Source organism: Trypanosoma conorhini, assembly GCF_003719485.1.
Source record: "Trypanosoma conorhini strain 025E chromosome Unknown Tco_14.4_contig_00130, whole genome shotgun sequence".
NCBI lineage: Eukaryota > Euglenozoa > Kinetoplastea > Trypanosomatida > Trypanosomatidae > Trypanosoma > Trypanosoma conorhini.
The window spans coordinates 1-19,627 of NW_021704214.1; the positions used below are offsets into that span (position 1 = coordinate 1).

Below are 19,627 nucleotides of genomic sequence, written 5' to 3' on the forward strand. Positions count from 1 at the left end.
GCCCCTCCCACTCCCTAATTCCCACTTCCTCCGCAGGCGCGCAGCCTTGGGGCATTGCGACGATCGGGAGGATGCCCCCCCCCCAAGTTCGGCTCTGGCAGCCGCCGCGGTTCGGCGCAAAACCACACAGTAGAAGAGAGAAAAGGGGCAAAAATATATATATATATTTCTCTTTTGCTGAGAGGTGTAACGGGGTGACGAAAAGGGGGGGGGGGGAAAGTGATATGCAAATAAAGAAAAAGAGTGCTGGGACGTGTCGGGCCCGCTCCAACCTTTTCACAGGCAAACACCGCGTGGGTTAGTTCCACGGGGCCGTTGTGAAGTTGAGTGAAAGACCCTTTGTATTCGGTTGCAGTTGTGTCCCTGACCCACTTGTCAGTCCAGGTAGAGCAAAGAGCGGCGTGGTGCCCTGAAGTGCGTCGTTGGAAAAGGCCCCACCGTTAACAATGCCTCCAGACACGGGCGTCGAAACGGACGTGTATCTTGGTCGCTCAGGGAACGCGCCTCCTGAAACAATGGGGCTGTTTCCGGAAATGCCAGTCATGGGAGACGCCGAGAGCGGCGACAGTCCTGAAACAGGTGCGGCGCCGGCTTTAACGGCGAAGGATGGGTGGGTAACCGTGTTGCCAGACGTTTGTCCTGTCACCAGCGACGTTGGGGTAAATGGACAGGCATTGGCGTCAAGTGTGAAGCGTTGTACTGCACTGCCAGTGGGAAAGGGGGCGGTGACGGTGAAACCGCCGCTCTGTCCTCCTCCTACTCCCACTCCTACAGCGACATCCACGGTGGGAAGATGCGCTGATGTGTCTGTCTGCTGCAGTGGCGGCGGCTGTGCAGAAAAGAGAGCGGCAGTAGATGGAGTGCCGAAAGCGTTCATTGCATCTCCGCCTTGCACGCCTGTATTGAACGACAATGGATCCGTCAGCGACGCCCATGTCGACAGACCAACACCCATTACTCCTCCCCCAGCAGGCTGCAACGTTGGCGAAAAACCTCCCTCGCTGCTCCCCACAGCAGAGCGTGGGAGAGGAATGGAGGAACCATTACCAGAAGCAGCAACTGCAGCAGCTGATGCTGCTGCTGGGACCCCACCAAGACCAGAAGTAAGGTCAGGACTCACACCGGGTGCCGCAGCTGTTAGTAACGGTGGCGGGCATTGTGGGGGAGAACACATTGATGTCACGGACGCTGGAAACAGCTGCGGGGTTGCGCTATTCGCGGATGACGGAGCCCAGAAGGACTGAAGGTCATTAATAGCCAGCGTCTCATGACGGGTCGAAGACAACTCTGGAATGCGCAGTGCTGCTGCCAGATCTCGCTGTTTTCGGCGCCTTGACTCTTGCCGAGCCTTTCTGCGTGCGGCACATGCCGCTGCCTCTGCCTCCAAGGATGACAGTAGCTCACTGCTGCTCTTGAGCTGTTGGCGGAGGCGTTCCACCTCGCGGTTGCCATCCTCGATCTGTTCCTGGAGCCTCTTAATGAAAACCTCTTCTTTGGACTTCTCTTTTGCCAACTTTGTGACCTGTGCACGATTGGTGGTCACCGTTTGTGACAGCGTATCCAACTCACGCAGCAGCTCAGGGCTGGGCCCAACTTTGGCGAGCAGCATCTTCCGCTCACGGTCCTTCTGCTTCTGCAGAGCCTTCTGGTAGGATTTGCCATGCTCGTTCAGCAACTGACGGTAACCACTGTTCCACGTCTGCTCGATTGTGTCGCGTTGCTGTGACTCGCCCTTCTCAAGCTTGAACACAAGCGTCTCCAGTTCTTTGCGGCGCCTCTCATTCTCCGCAGCCGTTGCCGCAGCAACGGCGTCGGCAGTCGCCTGCGGACCTCCTGTGGTCTGGTCCAGGTTATTGCCGGATCCCCGCTTCGCAAGGATGCCCTTGCCACTTTGTTGATTTGTGGTCGACTTCTTCCCCCCGTCGTCCACTAGCGGCGCACCGCCGGGGCACTTCAAGTCCATGGCGTACTGAAAAATGAGTCGATCCTCCACACGGTTGTACAGACGATACCCGGACTGTGACATCGTAGAACTTTGCAGCGCCACCGTCAGTGAGACAAAACTCTCGAAGCCGACCAACTCCCCAGGTGCGGCCTCCACCTCCTTTTCCAGAAATAACGCGGAACTTTCCTTCAGCGTCACCTCTGGGCTTGGCGAAACAGCGTTGTTCTTGCCTTTGTTATTGTTGTCGCCGCAACTGGCCCCGTTGTTCTTCCGCTTCTTCTTGGGGTCTTGTGTCCGCACAATCATGTGGGTGGTGAGGGAATCCGTGTTACGATGCCAAACGTAAAAGCTCAGCTTGTCATCTATCACGGTCAGCAACGCATGCCAACGGATCTTGTTGCAGCTAAAACGATTACTTACCAATCGCTGCAGCATCATCACCTTCATGAGTTTGGCGTTATCCACGGTGCAGGTGTATCGCCCAGGAGCGTGCTCGTGAATTTGCATCTGTGGCATAAATGGAAGCCTCGCAATGGATGGCACGGCGTGGCGTGGAGGGTAGAAGTAGTGGCTTATTTTCTCCGCAAGTAGCTGGGGAAGTTGGTGGGCGTCGGCCGACTCCGTGCCCTCGTCCACGGTGGAGATCGACAGCTCATGACAAACCTTCTCCAGCAGGGGGGTTGGCAGTGGTGAAAAAAACGTCATCACACTGACGGCAGAGATGGCCATAAATATGTCCTCCGGAGAGCAGCAGCGGTCGAGGACGCCAAAGATGTTGGCAAAGTACCGAAGGTGATCCGCACTCAGTGTGCAGATGTCGTGTCGCAGGGAGAGAAGGCTCCGCACTCGACCCTCCTGCTCCTCCCCACTCTGCGGCGCCACCTCTCTCATGCCGACGTCCACGGCACTGTTTGCCGCCTCCGCAAGCGTTTTCGGGTTGCCCAAAGCCTCGCTGTTGGCGTTGCTTCCGCCCCGAGGCCGGTTGCTGCCGGAAGCAGACGGCAATGACACCTGCGGCTCCAACGTGTTGGAAACGACGGCACAAATTGTAAAGGCAAGTAGACGGAGATGCTCTGTGATGGTCATGCGGTAAAGCTCCTCGTTCTCGTCTTCAAGCTGTATGCTCCACCAGGTGGCCAATTCCTTCATTGTGTGCAGGCTCAGCGAGCTTACCTTTTCCGTCGTCTCCTTGAGGTCATCCAAGTCCTCATCGTGAAAGGAGCGATCCTCGTCGTCCTCGTCCTCATCCTCCTCGTCGTCGTCAGTTGCAGCAGAGTGGCCGTTCTTGCCGCCGCGGCCCGCTGCCTCCGCCCCCCTGCCTTTGGCGTCCTTGCACTGCAAAAGCTCAAACACCACAGAGGGATGATCAAGCTGCGAGGCCGTCTCGAGAATTGCGCGCGGCAACCGCACCCTCACACCACCACCACCACCGTCGTCGTCGTCGTCGTCCTCGTCATCGTCGTCGTCCTCGTCCTCGTCGTCGCCGTCTTCTACGCCGTGCACGGCAGATGATGCCCACGCCAGTGCCGCCGATAACTGAGCTTGAAGGTCACGCTTTGAGAGTCGTCCAATTGGCACGCCCCCGCCGCCGGCCAACGACGAGGAGGAGTTTGTCGTGGTTGAAAGGGGAGGTGGACTGTAGGTAGAGCCATTCTGCTCATCCGTGTCCTCTTCAGTGCGCTCCAGGGAGACGCAGACCCCGCCGCTGCACTGTTGCAGGAGTTGAAAAAACGTCATTCCATCGAAGTTTGCCACAAGCTCATCAGGAATAGAGTTCTCATCCCTCCGGCTGTAACTCACCAAAGCCTCCCGCAAGAAGCGGCGAGGGGAATCGGATAAAGTCCTTCTGCTGCGACTCCTACTAGTCGCAGAGGCGGAGGCACTGACGCCGTTGTCCTCTGTCCGGCTAGAAGCAGATGCAGGAAAGGAAGGTGGAGAGGGTGCTACTATGGCTGCTAAAGGACTTACGCCATCTCTGCGTTTCTTTTTAACGGGCCCCGTACTCGCATTTTTATCCTGCACGCCGTCTGGGAGGCCATCCGATGCTGTAGGGGCGGCAGCTGCGGCGTCAGCTTGCAGGCTGAAAGGCCCATCTACATTTGCCCAAGCCGCGCCACTTCCGCCAGTCCGCAGGCGATGAAGTGGTATCGCGGCATCAATGTCCTGCGCAAACTCTGGAGTGCTGCCGCGAGTCTCATTGGAGCCCTTTTTCGCTGGAGGTTCCTTCACACTTGCGATGGCTGAGAGAAAATCTGGGCAGCTCCGCCGCAACAACGCAAGTGGTGAAAGCTTCGTTCCGCTGACGGGCTTTCCGCCCTGCTTTGCACCCTCCATCCTGGTGTAGCCGCGCTCAGTTACCCACTCACTCTTGTTGCCCGTGCGCCGTGCACTTTAGCCTCTGATACTGCTCTTGCTGCTGTGGCAGCTGTTGCTGTCTTCGGTAGCTCTCGCTGTCGTCGCAGCTGGATTGCGGTATTGACACCAAAGCGCTCCCCTTCCCCTGTTCTCCTCCGCACAACTTTTTTTTTTTTCCTTTGCTTCACACGGCGTTACGTCTTTTCTTAGCTTCTTCCAATTCCTCGTCGTGTTCGGGTTTAAACTCCCTTCTTTCCTGATAATGTACGCTCCTCCTTTCTTGTGTTTTTCCCCACCCCTTCTCTCTCGCTCTTTCGCTCGAGTTAGCACTCGAACAAATTAACTATATGCTCAGCTTCCTCCCCCTCGTTCCCTATTCACCCTGGCGAAAGCCCTTAACCTCAATGCCGTTTTTTTTGTGTCTGTGTGAATGTGTGAATGTGGATGTGGGGGGAGAGACGTTTCTCTCCTTGCTTTACTATCCGTAGCAGCGGCGCACTTTTGGGTGTGGGGGGCGTAGTGCAAGCAAAAAAAAAATGAAAATGAAAACAAAATAAAAATAACAGAAAGAACAGAAAGAACCAAAGAATAAAGGGGCAACCGCTTCACAGAGCCACGTCGCTCTCCCTCCCGCTACTATCGCTCTCATTCGCCTTCGCCCATGCACTCACTCTCACAGCCCTCTTCTCCTTTTTCACGGCAAGTGCTGTTTTCCCTGCAAATCTGCGTCACCCCTCCCCCACTGCGGGCATGCACACAGAAATACAGTCACACAAGGCAAAGGCAACAGAGGGCATTAGTAGCAGGAGGGGGAACTTCTTGCGGCTCTGCTACAAGGGCAAAGAAAAAGCAAAACGAAAAAAAAAAAGAGATAAAAGTGATAAACAATAGAACGGAGAAAAGGATAGGGGTTATGAAAGAAGACAAAAAAAAAACCTTTTTTTTTGTTTGTTTGTTTTCCCAAAACAATAAAAGGAGGAAGCAAATAATTAAAAACAACTTCTGCTCTGCTTTGCCTCGCTGCGGGCTCCCCGCGGCGTCCCAGCCCGTAGGCACACCACACCGTTTCCCATGTGTGTGTGTGTAGGGGAATGGAGGTGAGCCGTCAGAAACAAAGAGAGAGTTAACTGTCTTTGATGCATTTCCTTTTTTTTTCCTTCCTGCCCCTTTTCTCCAGTATTTTACCGGTTAGTTTTATAGTTTTTTGTTACTTAGTATTTTTCGTTCCTTTGATTGCCTTTTCTTTTTTTTCTCTCTTTCTCCCCAAGTGTATGTGGATATGCACTTTTATTCCCTCACTCCCTCCAGGGCATGCACTCTTTTGTCACACACACACGCACGCACGCACGCACGCACGCACGCACATAATTATTTCATTCCTTCTTTTGGACATTTCTTTGGTTTTCATTTTCGTTCCTTCGTTTCCATCTTAGCACCACCCACGTCGGGGGTTTGAAACCGTCGATGCGAACGCGGGAACCGCAGTAGTGGCGGCTGTGGTCACGAGAAAAAGGGGGCAGGTGAGTGCTGGCAACAGTAATAGCAGCGGCGGCAGCAGCAAAGTTCTGGAGGCCACAAACTAATACGCCCCAGCGTCCACGCATTAACAACCGACAATTCAAAGAGAGAAGAAAATCAAAAAGAAAAAGCAAAGACAACGACAAAACACGCAAATGTGAATTTCTCTGTTTTGAGTTGTCTGTGGGTTTTTTTCCCCCTCCCCCTTTCACCTCACGGGGGTAAAATTGTTCTCCCATGACTGTGTGTTAACCAGTCGGCGCTTCTTCGCATCCGCCACGCAACTTCTGCTGCTGTTTTTGTTGTTTTCGTTTCCGCACTTTTGTCTCTTCTCGCTCTTTCTCCCTCTCCTTCTCTCTCCCTCAGGGCCTTGGGTGCGCAATGCCTCTCCGTCCGCGCATGCACGTGCATGTGTGTGGCTCTGCTTGTATTCTCGCCCGGCTTGGCTCAGCCCTTCCTTGCAACCCTGCCTCCCATTCTGCTTCGCAGCCTCCACCGGTGGGGACTCTGCCAGAAGATCTTGGAACTGTGGACGAGGAAGACAGTATATTTGCAACGCAAAAACACTGACACACACATAGTTTTCGTTCCCTCATCTTTTTTTTTTGTGTTTGGCTTCCCCCCCCCCCCCTGTCGCCGTCGTTTTTACCACCACTACTACTGCTACTATTACTGTTGCGAGTGCTGCGACAAGTATATAGTTTTGCTGTCGTCTGTTTTCGCTGCTCTTTCAGTTCTTTGCTTCCTGTTTGCCGTCACCTCGCCCCACCCCCTTTTCTTCCCTCCTCCTTCACCCAGTTGCCGCTCGCTCGCTTCCCAAATACGATCCGCGTTGCAGCCCACTAGCTTAATGCTCACCACTGGTTGTGATACGTATTCGCCTGCATGTAACCCACCTGCGAACGCGGGTTGAAGATGGGGTTCGCGCCACCGTCAGGCATGGGTCCACGCATGTCCCCAGCCCCCATTGGACGATTGTTAAAGTTGCCCTGCATGTGTGGGTTCGAGCGCATCGGGTTTCCGCGACCCATGTGCGGAGGCACATCACCGCCCCTGCCACCGAAGGGCTTGCCACGATGTGGTTGGTAATTCATGTTCTGGTAATAGCGGTTATGCTCGTACGGCGGCACAATGGGGCCATGGTTGAGTGCCCAGTTGTCGGGGCGCGGCGGGGGAGCCCACTGCATATTGTCCTGCATGCCAGGGGAGTAAGTGTAACCGGGGGCAGGCTGTGGAACCTGCTGCGGGGGAGCAGGAGGGGCCACAGGAGCGCTGCGAACTGGCGATTGCTGAGAGTGATGATGATGCTGCTGCTGCTGCTGCTGTTGCTGCTGTTGCTGTTGCTGTTGTTGTTGTTGTTGCTGCTGCTGCTGCTGCAACTGCTGTTGTTGCTCAATGAGTTTGGCACGCTCTTGTTGAATGCTTTCACTCTGCTCCTGCAGTTGACGCTCAAGCGTAGCCAACTGCGCACGTTTGTCACCCAGCTCAAGTTCTGTCTGCTTGCGGTACTCCTCAAAGTCGTGGCGCGCATCTTGGAGCTCGCGCCGCTCCTTATCCAACGCAGCAAACGCACTTGGCATTGTTTGCTGCTCCCCTGGGGCCTTGAACACGACCCGACTGTCCTTCTCCTGTGCGTCGACAACGTCCTGGGGGTACTGGACAAGGTAGGCAGGGGCGACTGGCTGCACCTGCTCCCCCTGTTGGGACTGCGTAAACTGATTCACAAAACTGTAATCGTCGTCATTGGCCCAACTAAAGTGTGCGTTAGCTTCGGGGAGCGTCACAGGCTGCTGCGGTTGCGGTTGCGGTTGCGGTTGCGATTGCGATTGCGATTGCTGAGGTGGCGGAGTTGGCGTCTCTGAACTCGGCTCTACAACTGGCTGTTCACTGGCGGGTTGCGGCGCCGCCTCCTCAACGGGTGAAACATCCACCGCTGGGGCTGCAGTTTCTACGGCGGGCGCCTCAGGCTCCGGGGTTACTGCTGGTGCTTCCACAACCGCCACCACCGGCCCTGCCTCTGCTTCGACGGCGGCCTCGACGGCGGCTGCCGGTGGTGGCGCTGCTGGCTGTTCTACGGCAGCAGGAGTCGCATTGCTCGGACGCTTGCCGGCACCAACGCGCAGTGCGTCGAGAAAGCTCTTGCCAGAGGACGCCTTGGCGGTGTTTGTAATCTGTGTCTTGATGATGGGGCCAGGCGGGGATGCAGGCTCCTCTGCCTTGGCCTCCTCCCGCTTCGGGCGTGGGTGGTCATGAGGGCCTCGTGCTACCGGCTTGCCGTTGGTCCTTCCACTACCGATGTTGTTGGCATGGCTGTGGGGGTTGGCTGTCACGTTCCGCGGAGGCATTGCTTCAGTCGTATTTATCTCGGCTGTCCTATTCCGTTTACCGTTTGTTTGTTTTGTTGTTGTTGTTGTTTACTTCCTTTCCTTCTCGCTGTAGGAGTTGCTTCTTCACTTAGGAGTTTTACTTAATTTATTTACACCTCGTTTTCCTTTTTTTTTCGTGTTAAGTCTGCGCTTTTCCTTTCGGCGGGGACACGCACACGTGTGTGTGTGATGTGTGTGGCAGCGGCAGCGGAGGAGGAGAGTGAAGGGGGTTTTGGGGGAACGAAAGTGCGGGTGTGCGGCCTTCATCGCGGCACATGTCGGGGGCAGCCACGCGGGCAGTGGGAGGGCGACGCACGAAGACGAAGGAAACACGACAACAGCAACAACAAGAAAAAAAAACAACAACTACTCCTGCGAGGCGCCGTAGCCCGCAGCGTGTCCTCCCAACAGTGCGGAAACACACACACAGACACACACACACACACATATATATATATATAGAGAGAGAGAGAGACAATAAAAAGAACAAATAAAAAAAAAAGGGCGAGGCAATACACACGCACACGAACACACTCAGAATAAAGGCAAGTGGGGGAAGAAGCCAAAGCCTCGCCCCATGTTCTTTTTCTTCGCGGTTCCGTTTTTTTTTTGTGCGTGTGCTTTTGTTTTCTCTTTTTCGTTTCTTTCGCTTCTCACCAGTCCTCCACGCTGTAGCCGAAGTCGCGGTCTCTGCAGCAAAAGTACGGCGCCAGGAGGGACCAGACGTACAGCAGCACCGCCACCCACACGGTCGCGGTGCGCACCCAAAAGGCGACGTTGATGCTTCCCAGCAGGGCATCCTCGCCTAAGCCGCCCACGCGCCACCCGGTGGCCAGCATCGCAAGGTACATCGCGCCCAGCACCATCGTGGTGTGAAAGAACATGTATTGGCTCAGGTGCCCAACCTCGTCAGGGTCCTCCTCCTCGCCGTCCTCGGTGCGGCCGATGCCAAGTGCGCTGCCGTTGCCCCCGGAAGACACGACGCTGTAGCCGAGTGCGAAGCTGCTGACGACGCTCGCGATGAGCAGCTGCTTCAGCGAGCCGGCCTCGCCCTCGGGCACAGCAATGCGGTTGCAGTGCACATCCGTGCCAGTGCGAAGGGTAAAAAACATGACGGAACTGGTGTACAGAAATACGATGCCGCTGGGAACAATCGAGCCATGTGGAAGCCAAATGGACAGTACGGTGAAAACGAGGGCGCTCACGAGCACACTGGTGATTGCAAACGCATTGTAGTTGCAGTCCGCGTGTGGGACGTACATGACGAACGCGGCAACGTTCACGCCAACGCCCCCCAAGTAGCAGAGGACCGCCATGCCCAGCAGGTACCACATCCACTTCGGGGCCGCATCGCTCCGGCGCCCCCAATCCTCGCTCCACTGATAGCTGAAATCCACGAGGAAGACGACGCTGAGCAGGAGAAACAACGCGGAGGCAAAGAGGCATACGTAGGCGTAGATGCCGAAGAAGCTGTTTGGAATCCAAAAAGTGGCGACAAACAACCCCACAAGAAGAATTGATTTTGCGTAGAAAAAGCGCCGCTGAAACTCCGCCCGTGCCTCGCTGGAAACGCAGCACGTAAGGTCAGAGACGGAGAGCAGGTGCAGAAAGAAAAACACCGCCAGCGCAAAGCTGACGCGGTAGACGAGCACCTCTGCAGTGCAGAAGTCGCTCGAGGCGCTGGTGGCGAATTCGCAGCCTTTTTTAAGGATGGAGATATTGCTGAAGGCACCCGCAAGAGACCCGCGCAGGAGCATCGTGGCGATGAGGCCAACGAAGAGGTAACTGGCGTACTGCACCCGCAGTATCACACCCGGGGCGAAGAGCGAGTTGCTGCCAGACGCCGAAGCCATTTTGCTCCCGTCCTCGGTCATACAATGCGACAGAGAAAAAAAAGAAGGCGCAACTGCAGTTACGCACGAATATACGGAGGAAATGCGGGGGGGAAAAAAAGACCCACTCCGATATATGCGCGTTCGCAGAAAACTATTTTCTGTTGGACTCCTATGTATATTTGCCTACTGAGTCGCCTCGCAGGAATAGAGGGAGAGAAAAAGAAGGTAATAAGGGGCAAAGTAATATTTTTGCAACGAAACAGGGGAGGAAGAGGAAGCGTGCCAGAAAACAAAAGCAGCGAGGCGGGGATCATCATTGCAGCAGCAGCAGCCAGCAGGGGGGAAAACCCCTTTCCCGTTACATGCACAGAACCCCAACGGAAAAAGCCAATGCCACATACATATATGGCTTCCTCGTGCATTTTGTGTGAGTGTGTGTGTGCGTGGCTGCACCGCCTCGGTAAGTCCAGCGAAGGAATCAACAAGAGGGACAGAAGAGGGGGGGGGGACATTTCAAAGAAAAAAAAATGTCAATTGTGTACATATCAGGCATAAACTGCTGCGGCAGAACATACTCGTCTAGAGAGGAGAGGAAAAAAAAAGAGACACTTTTGTCTTTTTCTCTTACCTGTTCTTTTTTTCCCCCTTTTTTCTTTTCCTTTTAACAGTCCTTTAGCTTCTTCTTCTCGTAGCCGCGCCGTCTACGCGAACCGCTCGTCGTCCGCCACGAGACAGAACTTTGTGTAGCCAATCTCCCCGCCGCCGACGCTGTGCGCCTTTCGGAGGGCATCCGACTGCGCCGGGGTCAACTGCACGCCCAAAGACATGAGGGTCGCGAAGAACTGCCCCTCCTTCACAAATCCTTTGCGTGCCCGGTCGTACTGGCGGAAGGCCGGGAGCGAGGTTGAGCGACGCGAGGCCAGCGTCCGACGCACCTTGTCGATCGCCGACTGGTACAGTTCCGCCTGCGACTCCGCAAGGGTCTTTCTGCCTGGCCGCGCCCCAGACACCGCCTCCGCTGCTGGTGCGGCAGATTTTTCGGGTGCCGAGTCTGCTGCCGGCCCCGCAGTTGTATCGGTAGCCATGCCCAACCCGCGCCGGCGCTGCGTCACCGCCATGAGGCCCACGCCGGCCTGAAGCTTGCCCGAGACGACAGAAAAAAACGCCGGGTAGTTGACGTGGCCCTTCAGCTCGGCGTGGGCAAAGGCCGCCTCGAGGGCCTGCAGCTCCGCCTCGGAGAGGTTAAGACCTAGAATTGAGAGGCAGTGCCGAAAGCGGGCATTTGTCACGTGACGGTGGCGCAGCTCATCACCGTCGGGGAAGAATTCGGAGAGCCGTGCCTTGCGCTCCTGCAAAAAGCAGCAGATTTGTGTCAGGACACGCTCCACCAGCTCCTCGTCCACAGCCTCCCCGCGGGAGATGCCGTCGTTCCAGCCCACGCACGACGCGTTGGTAGCCAGCGGCATTGTCTCGTCCATGGCATCCCCCGATTTCCCGCGGCTCCCTGACGACATCTCGTTCTGACCAACGTCGCGAACGAAGCGGGTGTACTCAATGAGCTCGGGGTCCTCCGGCGACGCGTAGTAGCATGACAAGAGAGCTGTGTCTGCCGCAGACAGCACAAAGCGATGGCGCGCAATGGCCCGCAAGAAGTTTGACTTCGTAATCTTCCCACGGTGCAGGCGGTCAAAGTCTGAGAAGAAGGGCGTCAGCAGGGCATTGTGCGTCGCGACGTCGTGGGAGAGCCCGGCAATGAGCTGCGGAAGACGCTCTCGCTCCGCATCTGTGAGTCTCTCAGAGGGGTTCTTCAGCGTGTCCTTCAGCATCGCGGTGGCGGCCTCTGTCCGGCTGCGCGAGGCTGTGAAGTTAAACTTCGTCGCGACAGAGGGCACCGCCGTTGGCGCAATTTCGCCAACGTCGGCGACGAAGCGAGTGACGTCGATATGATCACGCGCCTTCGTTGCCCTGTACTCTTTTTGCAGCATCTCAATCTCCTGCGGGTGCAGCTGCAGCCCAGCAATGCCGAGCGCCACAGCAAACTTCTCCGTCTGTACTATGCCACTGCGCAAGGGGTCAAAGTCGATGAAGAACTCGTTCACGCGGAGGTGGCGCTCTTCGGCCTGCCTTGCCACCTTGACGAGCACCAGCGGCACGGTCTCCGCCGGCTGCGAGTGTGAACCGCCCTTCTGGGACTGCAGCTCGCCTGTCCCAATCGACCGCAGCAAGCGCGTTGGGTCGAGTTCCGGCTTGTGGGCCTGGTCGACGTCCATGACGAACTGGTAGTAATTCACTTCGTCGCTAGGGCTGCCGTCTGCACTGCGGACGAGGTACCACTTCACCAGCAGCGAAATCTCCTCTGGGGCGAGAAATATTTTGTTTGTCGCAAGGGAGCGCACAAAGCGTGACACGGTACACGTGCGATGTTCATAAATACCCTTCCGCACACGATCAAAGTCGTGCAACGTTGGAATCAAATGAATGCGGTTTGAATGAACAAAACGGCGCACTTTGTTCAGCACGAACTCCGCCCGCTCCTGCTCCTTGTCGTCCACCCCACTAAGGAACTGTCCGGGGGTTCGCGTCAGTTCGTAGTAGTTCGTCGTGCCTGCTGCGCCCTCGTCACGGCGGGGGTTGGTGTCGGCGAGGAACTGCACGTAGTTGACGCGTGGAAAGGCCTCCTCGTTGGTGCCGCTACCGGTGCCCTCCAGCCTCGCGTCCGCGTAGGCCCGCGTCAGCGTGTCAATGTGCTCCGCCGTGAGGTGAAAGTTGACAAAACGCAGCTGCCCAAGCGCCGACGCGAACTGCGGGGCCGTGACAAACCCCGTCTTAAAGTGATCACAGCTGCGCAAAAAGTCGTCGCAGCGCAGGCGGTACATGGAGAACTGTGAGCGCAGCACCTCCAACAGCTCGTCAATGGAAAGCGGCGCGGCCATCCCGCGTGGAGACATCTGCGGCGAGGGGCTCGCGGAGTGCGTCTCCCCCTCTGGGGGGGGCGTCCCCCCCCTCGAGGTCTCTGCACCACGCGGCGTAGAGCACTTCGCCGTCGTCGTCGCTGTACTTCTTTAGCATAAGCTGCAAGACGTCCTCCCGCATCCCCTCAAACGGCATGCAGCGTCGGAAGCGCGAGGCAGCCACCTTGCCGCTGCGGAAGGGGTCAAAGTCCTCAAACAACGTGCGCAGTCGCAGCCCACGCGCCCGCACACCGTCGCGCAGCGAGCGGAATGCCGCCCGCAGCGTTCGCTCCTCCTCCTCCGAGAGGGGTTTTCCCTTGCGCCGCAGCGTCGTCAGCAGCTCCGCCGGGGGGTCCTCCGCGCGCAAAGCGTGGAGGAAGGCCGCGTAGTTCACCTCCATCGAAGCCCCTCCGCGCGGAGTCCTGCTGCCCGTCGCCTGGTTGCCCGCGACCGCGCCGAAGGCGTCCTTGAGCGCCTCAAATTCCGCATCGGTGAGTTGAATGGAATTGACAGCCAAGGCGCGGCGGAACTGGGCGGCCGTAATACGACCCGAGCGAAGGGAGTCAAAATCCGTGAAGAAATCGTCAAGTCGCAGCCGGCGTTGGGCCACACGGACCCGCACCTTCTGCAGCACTTCGTCCACCGCAGCCATGCACTCCCTCTCTCTCTCTCTATCGCGCTAGCTGGCTTCTCCTTCCTTCCTCCTTTCCTTCCTCCCCCGCTGCTGTTCGTCTAGTTGCTGCTAAACTCAAGGTCGCACACTGCTGTGAGATACGCGTGGCAGAAAATAGAGCAACCGAAGCAAAGAGGAGGAGGACACACGCTCCGGGCTCGTTCCCACAGACACACAGAGACACACGGAGACACACGCACGCGCAGAACAACGCTCCCGCCCACCCCCTCTCGCACCCTCATCGACGGCTTATTCCTATTGCCTTTGCCTTTTCCATCACTGCCATTGCTTTCTCCTCCACGCATGGACAAGAAGGAAACCGACACGCATACAGAAAAAGAAGGGGCGAAAAGAGTAAAAAAAAAAAAGGTAGGACAACTACAAAACAATTCGTTGCCATGTGCACTACTTTTCGCCCAAGTCCTTTGCATTGTCCCCCACGCCGCGTGTGTCGTTCGTGCCAAATGGCAACTCGGCGTCAACGGCATTGACAAGCTCGCGCGGCAGCAGGAAGCAGGTGAGCAGCACGGCCGTGACGGCACCGTTGCGGAAGGCCCGATATGTTCCCCACGGTGCACTCTTGGCCACCACAAAGAGGCTTGCGGAGGCGATGCCGAACGCCGGCAGAATCCACTGACTCCGGCGCAGCTGCTCACTGGCAAGTAACGTCTTCTCCGTGACGAAGCGGTCGGCCTGCGCCGTGTACGCCCTGGCGGTGGCGAGGTACGCCGGAAGGTCCAAGACGGACCCTGCAAGGTCGCCAAACACCCACGCCGCCTGGCGCACCAGCGACACGTGGCGCCGCAGCCACATCCACTCCCCCTCCCACAGCGCGACAACCCCACGGTCCTCGAGGCTCATGCCGGCCCCCCTATCGTCCACGGAACCAAATGCCTTTTCCCGCCCTCCGCCCCGGACTGACGCGAAACCCGGTCGCTGCCACGAGCAAAACCGGCGTAAAGGGCGAAGACGGCGCAAAGAAAACAAAATAAATGCGGAACACAAATACAGGAAAGTAAAGGAACAAAAACAAAAACAAAACAGCAAGCGTCGCGTACGCCCCCCCCCCCCCCTCCCTCAACTTTCGCGAGATCGGAGGCTCAAACCGCCAAACACACAGACACATACACAGAGATAAACCAACGCCAAAGCAGATGGAATAAACGGGTGGCCAAGGAAAAAAGACAGCCGTGCGCGCGCATAAGGCGCGCGCTCAAAAGTGCAACAAGAAGCACAGCCGTTAGCCGAATCAGAGGGTTAAAAGTATTGCAAAGAGTCGTGAGAAGCTTGAGACACAAGAAAAAAAAAAGTTGTACCGAAGCACGGCAAGTTGCAGTTGCCCCAGCTTCTTGCATCCGACGAGTGCCGAGCAAGGACGCGACAATGAGGCGCAAATGAAACCACACCACGGCAGCGCCTCCCCTTTGTGGGTCTTTTCATCCCGATCGCTGCAGAGAGCCAAAAATTTGACGGCTCTAAAATACACGCGTTGCAACTCATAAGAACAAGTGCACTCTGTACTCGAATGATGGCCGCAAAGTAACCCAAGCGTGTTTCTTCACTTAAAGTATGACAGCAGGGTATTCCCGCTTTGAGACAAAAAAAAAGGAAAAAGGCAAACACGACTTCGTTCCCCGGCTAACTCGCTCTACTTCACCACAGATCATACTCAAACGTTAGCAAGACCATGCTTAGACCCGAGCATGTAGTTGCGATGAGAATGTGTAGCTTGATCCAAAACAGGACACGGGGCTCTTGCCACCACGCTGGCCAGTTATATACTGCCCTTTCTCACCAGAATCGACTGCGGCCTGAGAGGTGCCACAACTCATGCGCCGCAGGGCCACAAAGCACGCAAGCACACAGTCCACCCGTCCACCCAAGTCTTTGCATCAAGGGAACACATACGCCACGGAGAGCAAATTTCACTACTAGTTCCCCACAGTTCATCGATTTGTCCTTGCCCAACTGTTGTCAAGTCGCACCTATACGAAGAACCGACCTTCTCGGCAGTGTGCCAACGTCGAATCCGCCCGAAGCGTTGAAACGGCTAAGGCAACTTTATGGCGGAAACAACCGTCGCGAATGTCTACTCACGCTCGTGAGGAGAAGCACCGTCAGTGCCATCAAGCAGTTCCGCAATAAACATCTTCACCGTCTCTTTCGAGTCAGCAGCGCGCTTCCGCTTCCCACCTCGTTTTCTTGTCTTCTTGCCCGGGCTCTCTGCCGAACCTGCACCCAATGCAGGAGCGCAAGGTGGAGGCGAAGCGCTCACCGTGATGGAGCGGGCGTCTCCAGCCAGCTCCTCTCCCTCCGAAGCAGCCTCCTCCTTTACTGTGACCATGCCGCGCCGAGGCAGTGCGACGACTCTATCGTCTTGAGACGTCGGCAAAGAGCAACTCCCGCTTCTCCAACTCAAAGTCTGTGCCGTGACTGTTAGCCCTCCTTCCAACTGATGCCGCACGGCGTCCGACATTACCGCCACTTCCTCCCTCTCTGCCGTCATGTCTCCGTTTGCGGCATTGACTGGCTTCGGTGGAGCTCTAGTAGGGGATACCATCCTGCTCCCCTCCTTGCATGGAGCTGCGGCTGGCAGGGAGACCGACCGAGAAGTATTCGCTACACGGCACTCCCTTGCTGGAGGCTCAAGCGGAGAGGACCTCGCCAAGAACGGTTTCTTTACCAGAACTGGCGAAAAATCCAACAGGGATTCCTGCAAAGGGCTGCTGGGGCTACCGCCGACATCGCGGGAAGCCAGCAAAGATTCTGACACAAGCCCCGTGCGCGTGGAGGCGCTTCTTGGCAAGCCGCAATCCCCAATTTTTCCCGCACCTCCTTCCCCAAGTGGCGTTCGTCTTGGGGCCGCATCGCGTGCGGTCAATCCGACGTCAACTGGATAGTCGAAGAAACTGTCCCTAACGCGTCGCTTCGCGGGTGAGGCAGCCTTGTTGCATTTTTTCCTCCTTGGCGTGCCCTTTTTCTCCGCGCTCTTTACGAGATGCGCCGATGCGTCGCGCGGTAGAGCGGCGGCGTAATTAACACACGCCTCTCGCAGCATCGATTCCTCCGCGTCGTTGTCGGCCGCCCCAGATTCAGGGCGGTGAGTCGGGGATGGAGAACCAAGGCATTGGGGGCCACTGGGGTTGTGGCACCGTGGCAGCGTGGACGGATAGACGTTTGCGTCAACGGCCTCTGCGCTCCCTGCATTCAGCAACAGGATTCTCTGCGCAGCCGCAGCACAAGCCTCACACGGCGAGGTCAAAACCTCCTCGGAGTGTACACAATTTCCACACTCTTCCTTTCCCAACGCCTCCGTCGTCAATTCGACTGGCACTGACGCTGCAAGCAAGCTGCAAACGGAATGCTCATTCTGCGAAAGATGTGGCGCAGCGCCTCCAGGAGCTAATTTGGAAAAACAGACGCCCCGCAAGCGGCGCTGGATCCATCCAACGTCCTGTCTCTCTCCTATGAAACGTGCGAAGACGTGCAGCCGCAGCAGCGCTTGCCGCTCGGAAAGGGGAGCACCGGGGGCGAGTTTTGCCCCAGCACCGAGTTCCAGGGTCAACAGCGGCTCCCTCCAAGCCCGTGCATCGCAAGGATCAAACACCACTGGTGGGGAACTCGCGCCAGCTGCCAAGCGACGGCCGTTCACAAACGTGCCATTCAAGCTGCAACAATCCCGCACGTTAATGGCACACCACTCACGTGAGTCGTGTGGGACGCACAACAAACAGCTACTGCTGAGTTGCAGCACACAGTGGCGACGGGACATCAGCGGACCCTCATTGGCCATCTTGAAAGCTATGACCCCGCTGTTTTCCACAGGATCCCGGCCCAGTGGCAGCAGCAGAATAACAGGGCTATGGGCCCCATTCGAGCCGCGCGTCTCATTTGCCGAAGACAGTACTGTTCCGTCCATGCTACAAAAGAAACGCGCTGTCAGACGGCAGCGTCTGTAATTATTTAGCGGCCCGTGACGCACGTAAGCTGGCTTAAGCGCATGCCACTCCTCTGACCTACTCGAGGACTGTGCCGGCACCGCACAGACGCCGCCCAATTCCGATAGCAGCTGCAGTTTGTGAGCAGCCAGAAGCACAACTTCCATCCTCGCGCCCCATGCAGCAAGTCCCCCTTTTCCCTCCTCCTGCCGCTTATAGACACGACGCGGCAAACGCAACGGAAAAATAAAGGGTGAGTGAAGGGAGGAAAAAAAAAAATGGGGTGCGAGAATAGGGGAGAAGTAGGGGGAAAAAAAAAAGAGGCGCAGGAGGGGTGGCAGCTGCGGTTGACACGCCTCATTTTTCCACCTCCCCACGAGAGCAGAGAAACGGCGTGGAATTGTTTGTGACACATGTGAAGTTCAGTACGGCCGTTGCCACGGCTGCGTCGCCGTCGTAGCGTCAGCGTTGCCAGCCTCCCCCTCTGGGCGGGGGAGAAAGTATCCCTTTTCCTGCTCACGTTGCTTCCGCAGGTATTCCCGCTGCTGCTCCAGCGACGAAGTAATTACGCGCAGAAACTCCTGCTTCTTGTTGTCGTCACGCGAGAGCTCGTAGAGGTGATACTCCTCCGCCTCACCAAACTTTGTCAGCGAACGCCAGTAGTCATTCCATAGATGATTCAGTCCACAGCGCAACAACTGGCGGTAAAAAGGAATGCACTGCGGCTCCGACGTTTGCGTCTCCAACTCACGGTTTGTCGTGAAACAATTCATGAGTTCCATGCGAAAATCATGACAGTTGTTGTGCAACGCAGCATTATGCAAAAGAGTCTCCTGATTCTTCTCGGAACCCATACACGCCGCATAGGCGTTATGTGTGGCGCGACACTTCTTCTCATTCATGCGGTTCTTCGTGTTGATCTCGTGTCCCCGATCTGCGTGCTCGATAAGGTGGTGCCGCTCCAGGCACGTGGTGTACTCATCTAGCTGCCTGTAGCACACGTACGCGTTCAGGTTCTGGCGCAGCATGAAGGAGTTGTGCTCCTCCTCCAGCGCCGGATCCGCGTCACTCCCGCGGTGCGCGATGGAGCGGTTCTGCTCACTTCGCCATTTGTCGAAGAGGTCCATCGAAAACTGCGAATGCTTCGCGGGAGTACTCATCGGACGCCACACATTCGCAGACATCTCTCGTATCAAAAGGACCTTACCGGCTGTGCGTACTACAAAACTAACGCGAGGCACAAAAGGAAAAAAGAAAAAAACACACACACAACAGGTGTGTGGAATAGAGATTCCCTCTCTTCGCTCAGATACAAAGTAATAATAGTAATAATATTACACAAAGAAGACAGAGGGGCGCAGTAACGCCCCTGATGGCCCTCAGAAATAAACACTTATACTACCCGTAGAAAACGAACAAAATGAAAAAGTAAAAAAGGTAAGCATCCTTCCCTAATGGTCTCCTCCCGGCGGATCACACCCCGCTGCTTTGCCGCCGCCAGAGAAGTCGTGGCAGAAGCGCGGCAGAAAAGGTGCGAAAACGGGCACAAAAGAGGAAATCCACGAAGCCACCTCAGCTAAGAACCCTCGACGCGAAGCATCCCAGCAAAGGAGGCTACTTGCGAGTAGGCGCGTTCCTGCCCTGCTGCTGGCGAGACTGAGGCGCATTCTTGCTACCGCGCTGAGGGCGACCGCCCTCTTCATTCCGGGCAGGACGGGCACCGCGCTGCTGCGGCTGCTTCTGCTGGGGCCTGCGGGCGTTGCCCTTCTGCGCGCCGCCACGCTGGGCAGCACCCCTCTGGCCAGGGGCGGCACGGGCGCCCCGCTGCTGCGGGGCACCCTTTGCCGCGCCGCGGGCGCCAATCCCCTTCAGGCCCTTCACCTTCTTCGCGCGGGGCTTCTTGCCTGTCTTGATGCGGATCATGCCCTTCGCAATCGCCAGGTGGTTGATCGCGTGGTCAGACGCGGCCTGGCATCGGAGGTAGCCGGCAATGCAGAAGGTCGTCGTGGTGCCGTTGATCACACCGTTGGCGTCCACATTCGCGAT

At 56.8% G+C, this 19,627-nt stretch overlaps 9 protein-coding genes across 9 annotated transcripts, besides 17 other annotated features; all 9 read right to left on the reverse strand.

The window, feature by feature from the left end:
• Positions 1 to 298: 298 nt before the first annotated feature.
• Positions 299 to 4,279, reverse strand: Tco025E_03020 (uncharacterized protein; the record flags this gene model as incomplete). The annotated part of the gene is made up of 1 exon (XM_029369942.1): positions 299 to 4,279. The coding sequence occupies one exon, from the start codon at positions 4,277 to 4,279 to the stop codon at positions 299 to 301; it is 3,981 nt and encodes a 1,326-aa protein (XP_029229969.1).
• Positions 4,280 to 4,350: 71 nt separating this feature from the next.
• Positions 4,351 to 4,399: a microsatellite.
• Positions 4,400 to 4,827: 428 nt separating this feature from the next.
• Positions 4,828 to 4,869: a sequence feature (A-rich).
• Positions 4,870 to 4,881: a sequence feature (GA-rich).
• A 752-nt stretch (positions 4,882 to 5,633) lies between these two features.
• Positions 5,634 to 5,664: a microsatellite.
• A 256-nt stretch (positions 5,665 to 5,920) lies between these two features.
• Positions 5,921 to 5,965: a sequence feature (A-rich).
• Positions 5,966 to 6,143: 178 nt separating this feature from the next.
• Positions 6,144 to 6,182: a microsatellite.
• Positions 6,183 to 6,464: 282 nt separating this feature from the next.
• Positions 6,465 to 6,492: a microsatellite.
• A 180-nt stretch (positions 6,493 to 6,672) lies between these two features.
• Positions 6,673 to 8,163, reverse strand: Tco025E_03021 (uncharacterized protein; the record flags this gene model as incomplete). The annotated part of the gene is made up of 1 exon (XM_029369943.1): positions 6,673 to 8,163. The coding sequence occupies one exon, from the start codon at positions 8,161 to 8,163 to the stop codon at positions 6,673 to 6,675; it is 1,491 nt and encodes a 496-aa protein (XP_029229970.1).
• Positions 8,164 to 8,207: 44 nt separating this feature from the next.
• Positions 8,208 to 8,233: a microsatellite.
• A 129-nt stretch (positions 8,234 to 8,362) lies between these two features.
• Positions 8,363 to 8,382: a microsatellite.
• A 130-nt stretch (positions 8,383 to 8,512) lies between these two features.
• Positions 8,513 to 8,554: a microsatellite.
• A 48-nt stretch (positions 8,555 to 8,602) lies between these two features.
• Positions 8,603 to 8,631: a microsatellite.
• A 133-nt stretch (positions 8,632 to 8,764) lies between these two features.
• Positions 8,765 to 8,831: a microsatellite.
• A 6-nt stretch (positions 8,832 to 8,837) lies between these two features.
• Positions 8,838 to 10,058, reverse strand: Tco025E_03022 (putative serine incorporator; the record flags this gene model as incomplete). Its single annotated transcript, XM_029369944.1, has 1 exon — positions 8,838 to 10,058. The coding sequence occupies one exon, from the start codon at positions 10,056 to 10,058 to the stop codon at positions 8,838 to 8,840; it is 1,221 nt and encodes a 406-aa protein (XP_029229971.1).
• Positions 10,059 to 10,337: 279 nt separating this feature from the next.
• Positions 10,338 to 10,357: a microsatellite.
• An 86-nt stretch (positions 10,358 to 10,443) lies between these two features.
• Positions 10,444 to 10,465: a microsatellite.
• A 255-nt stretch (positions 10,466 to 10,720) lies between these two features.
• Tco025E_03023 (uncharacterized protein) lies at positions 10,721 to 12,895 on the reverse strand (the record flags this gene model as incomplete). The annotated part of the gene is made up of 1 exon (XM_029369945.1): positions 10,721 to 12,895. One exon carries the CDS (start codon positions 12,893 to 12,895, stop codon positions 10,721 to 10,723), a length of 2,175 nt encoding a protein of 724 aa, XP_029229972.1.
• A 34-nt stretch (positions 12,896 to 12,929) lies between these two features.
• Tco025E_03024 (uncharacterized protein) lies at positions 12,930 to 13,622 on the reverse strand (the record flags this gene model as incomplete). Its single annotated transcript, XM_029369946.1, has 1 exon — positions 12,930 to 13,622. The coding sequence occupies one exon, from the start codon at positions 13,620 to 13,622 to the stop codon at positions 12,930 to 12,932; it is 693 nt and encodes a 230-aa protein (XP_029229973.1).
• A 39-nt stretch (positions 13,623 to 13,661) lies between these two features.
• Positions 13,662 to 13,688: a microsatellite.
• Positions 13,689 to 13,808: 120 nt separating this feature from the next.
• Positions 13,809 to 13,843: a microsatellite.
• Positions 13,844 to 14,048: 205 nt separating this feature from the next.
• On the reverse strand, positions 14,049 to 14,504 carry Tco025E_03025 (uncharacterized protein; the record flags this gene model as incomplete). Its single annotated transcript, XM_029369947.1, has 1 exon — positions 14,049 to 14,504. The coding sequence occupies one exon, from the start codon at positions 14,502 to 14,504 to the stop codon at positions 14,049 to 14,051; it is 456 nt and encodes a 151-aa protein (XP_029229974.1).
• A 115-nt stretch (positions 14,505 to 14,619) lies between these two features.
• Positions 14,620 to 14,686: a sequence feature (A-rich).
• Positions 14,687 to 15,732: 1,046 nt separating this feature from the next.
• On the reverse strand, positions 15,733 to 17,748 carry Tco025E_03026 (putative helicase ARIP4; the record flags this gene model as incomplete). The annotated part of the gene is made up of 1 exon (XM_029369948.1): positions 15,733 to 17,748. The coding sequence occupies one exon, from the start codon at positions 17,746 to 17,748 to the stop codon at positions 15,733 to 15,735; it is 2,016 nt and encodes a 671-aa protein (XP_029229975.1).
• Positions 17,749 to 18,003: 255 nt separating this feature from the next.
• On the reverse strand, positions 18,004 to 18,741 carry Tco025E_03027 (uncharacterized protein; the record flags this gene model as incomplete). The annotated part of the gene is made up of 1 exon (XM_029369949.1): positions 18,004 to 18,741. The coding sequence occupies one exon, from the start codon at positions 18,739 to 18,741 to the stop codon at positions 18,004 to 18,006; it is 738 nt and encodes a 245-aa protein (XP_029229976.1).
• Positions 18,742 to 19,195: 454 nt separating this feature from the next.
• Positions 19,196 to 19,504, reverse strand: Tco025E_03028 (40S ribosomal protein S21; the record flags this gene model as incomplete). Its single annotated transcript, XM_029369950.1, has 1 exon — positions 19,196 to 19,504. One exon carries the CDS (start codon positions 19,502 to 19,504, stop codon positions 19,196 to 19,198), a length of 309 nt encoding a protein of 102 aa, XP_029229977.1.
• Between the last annotated feature and the right edge of the window lie 123 nt (positions 19,505 to 19,627).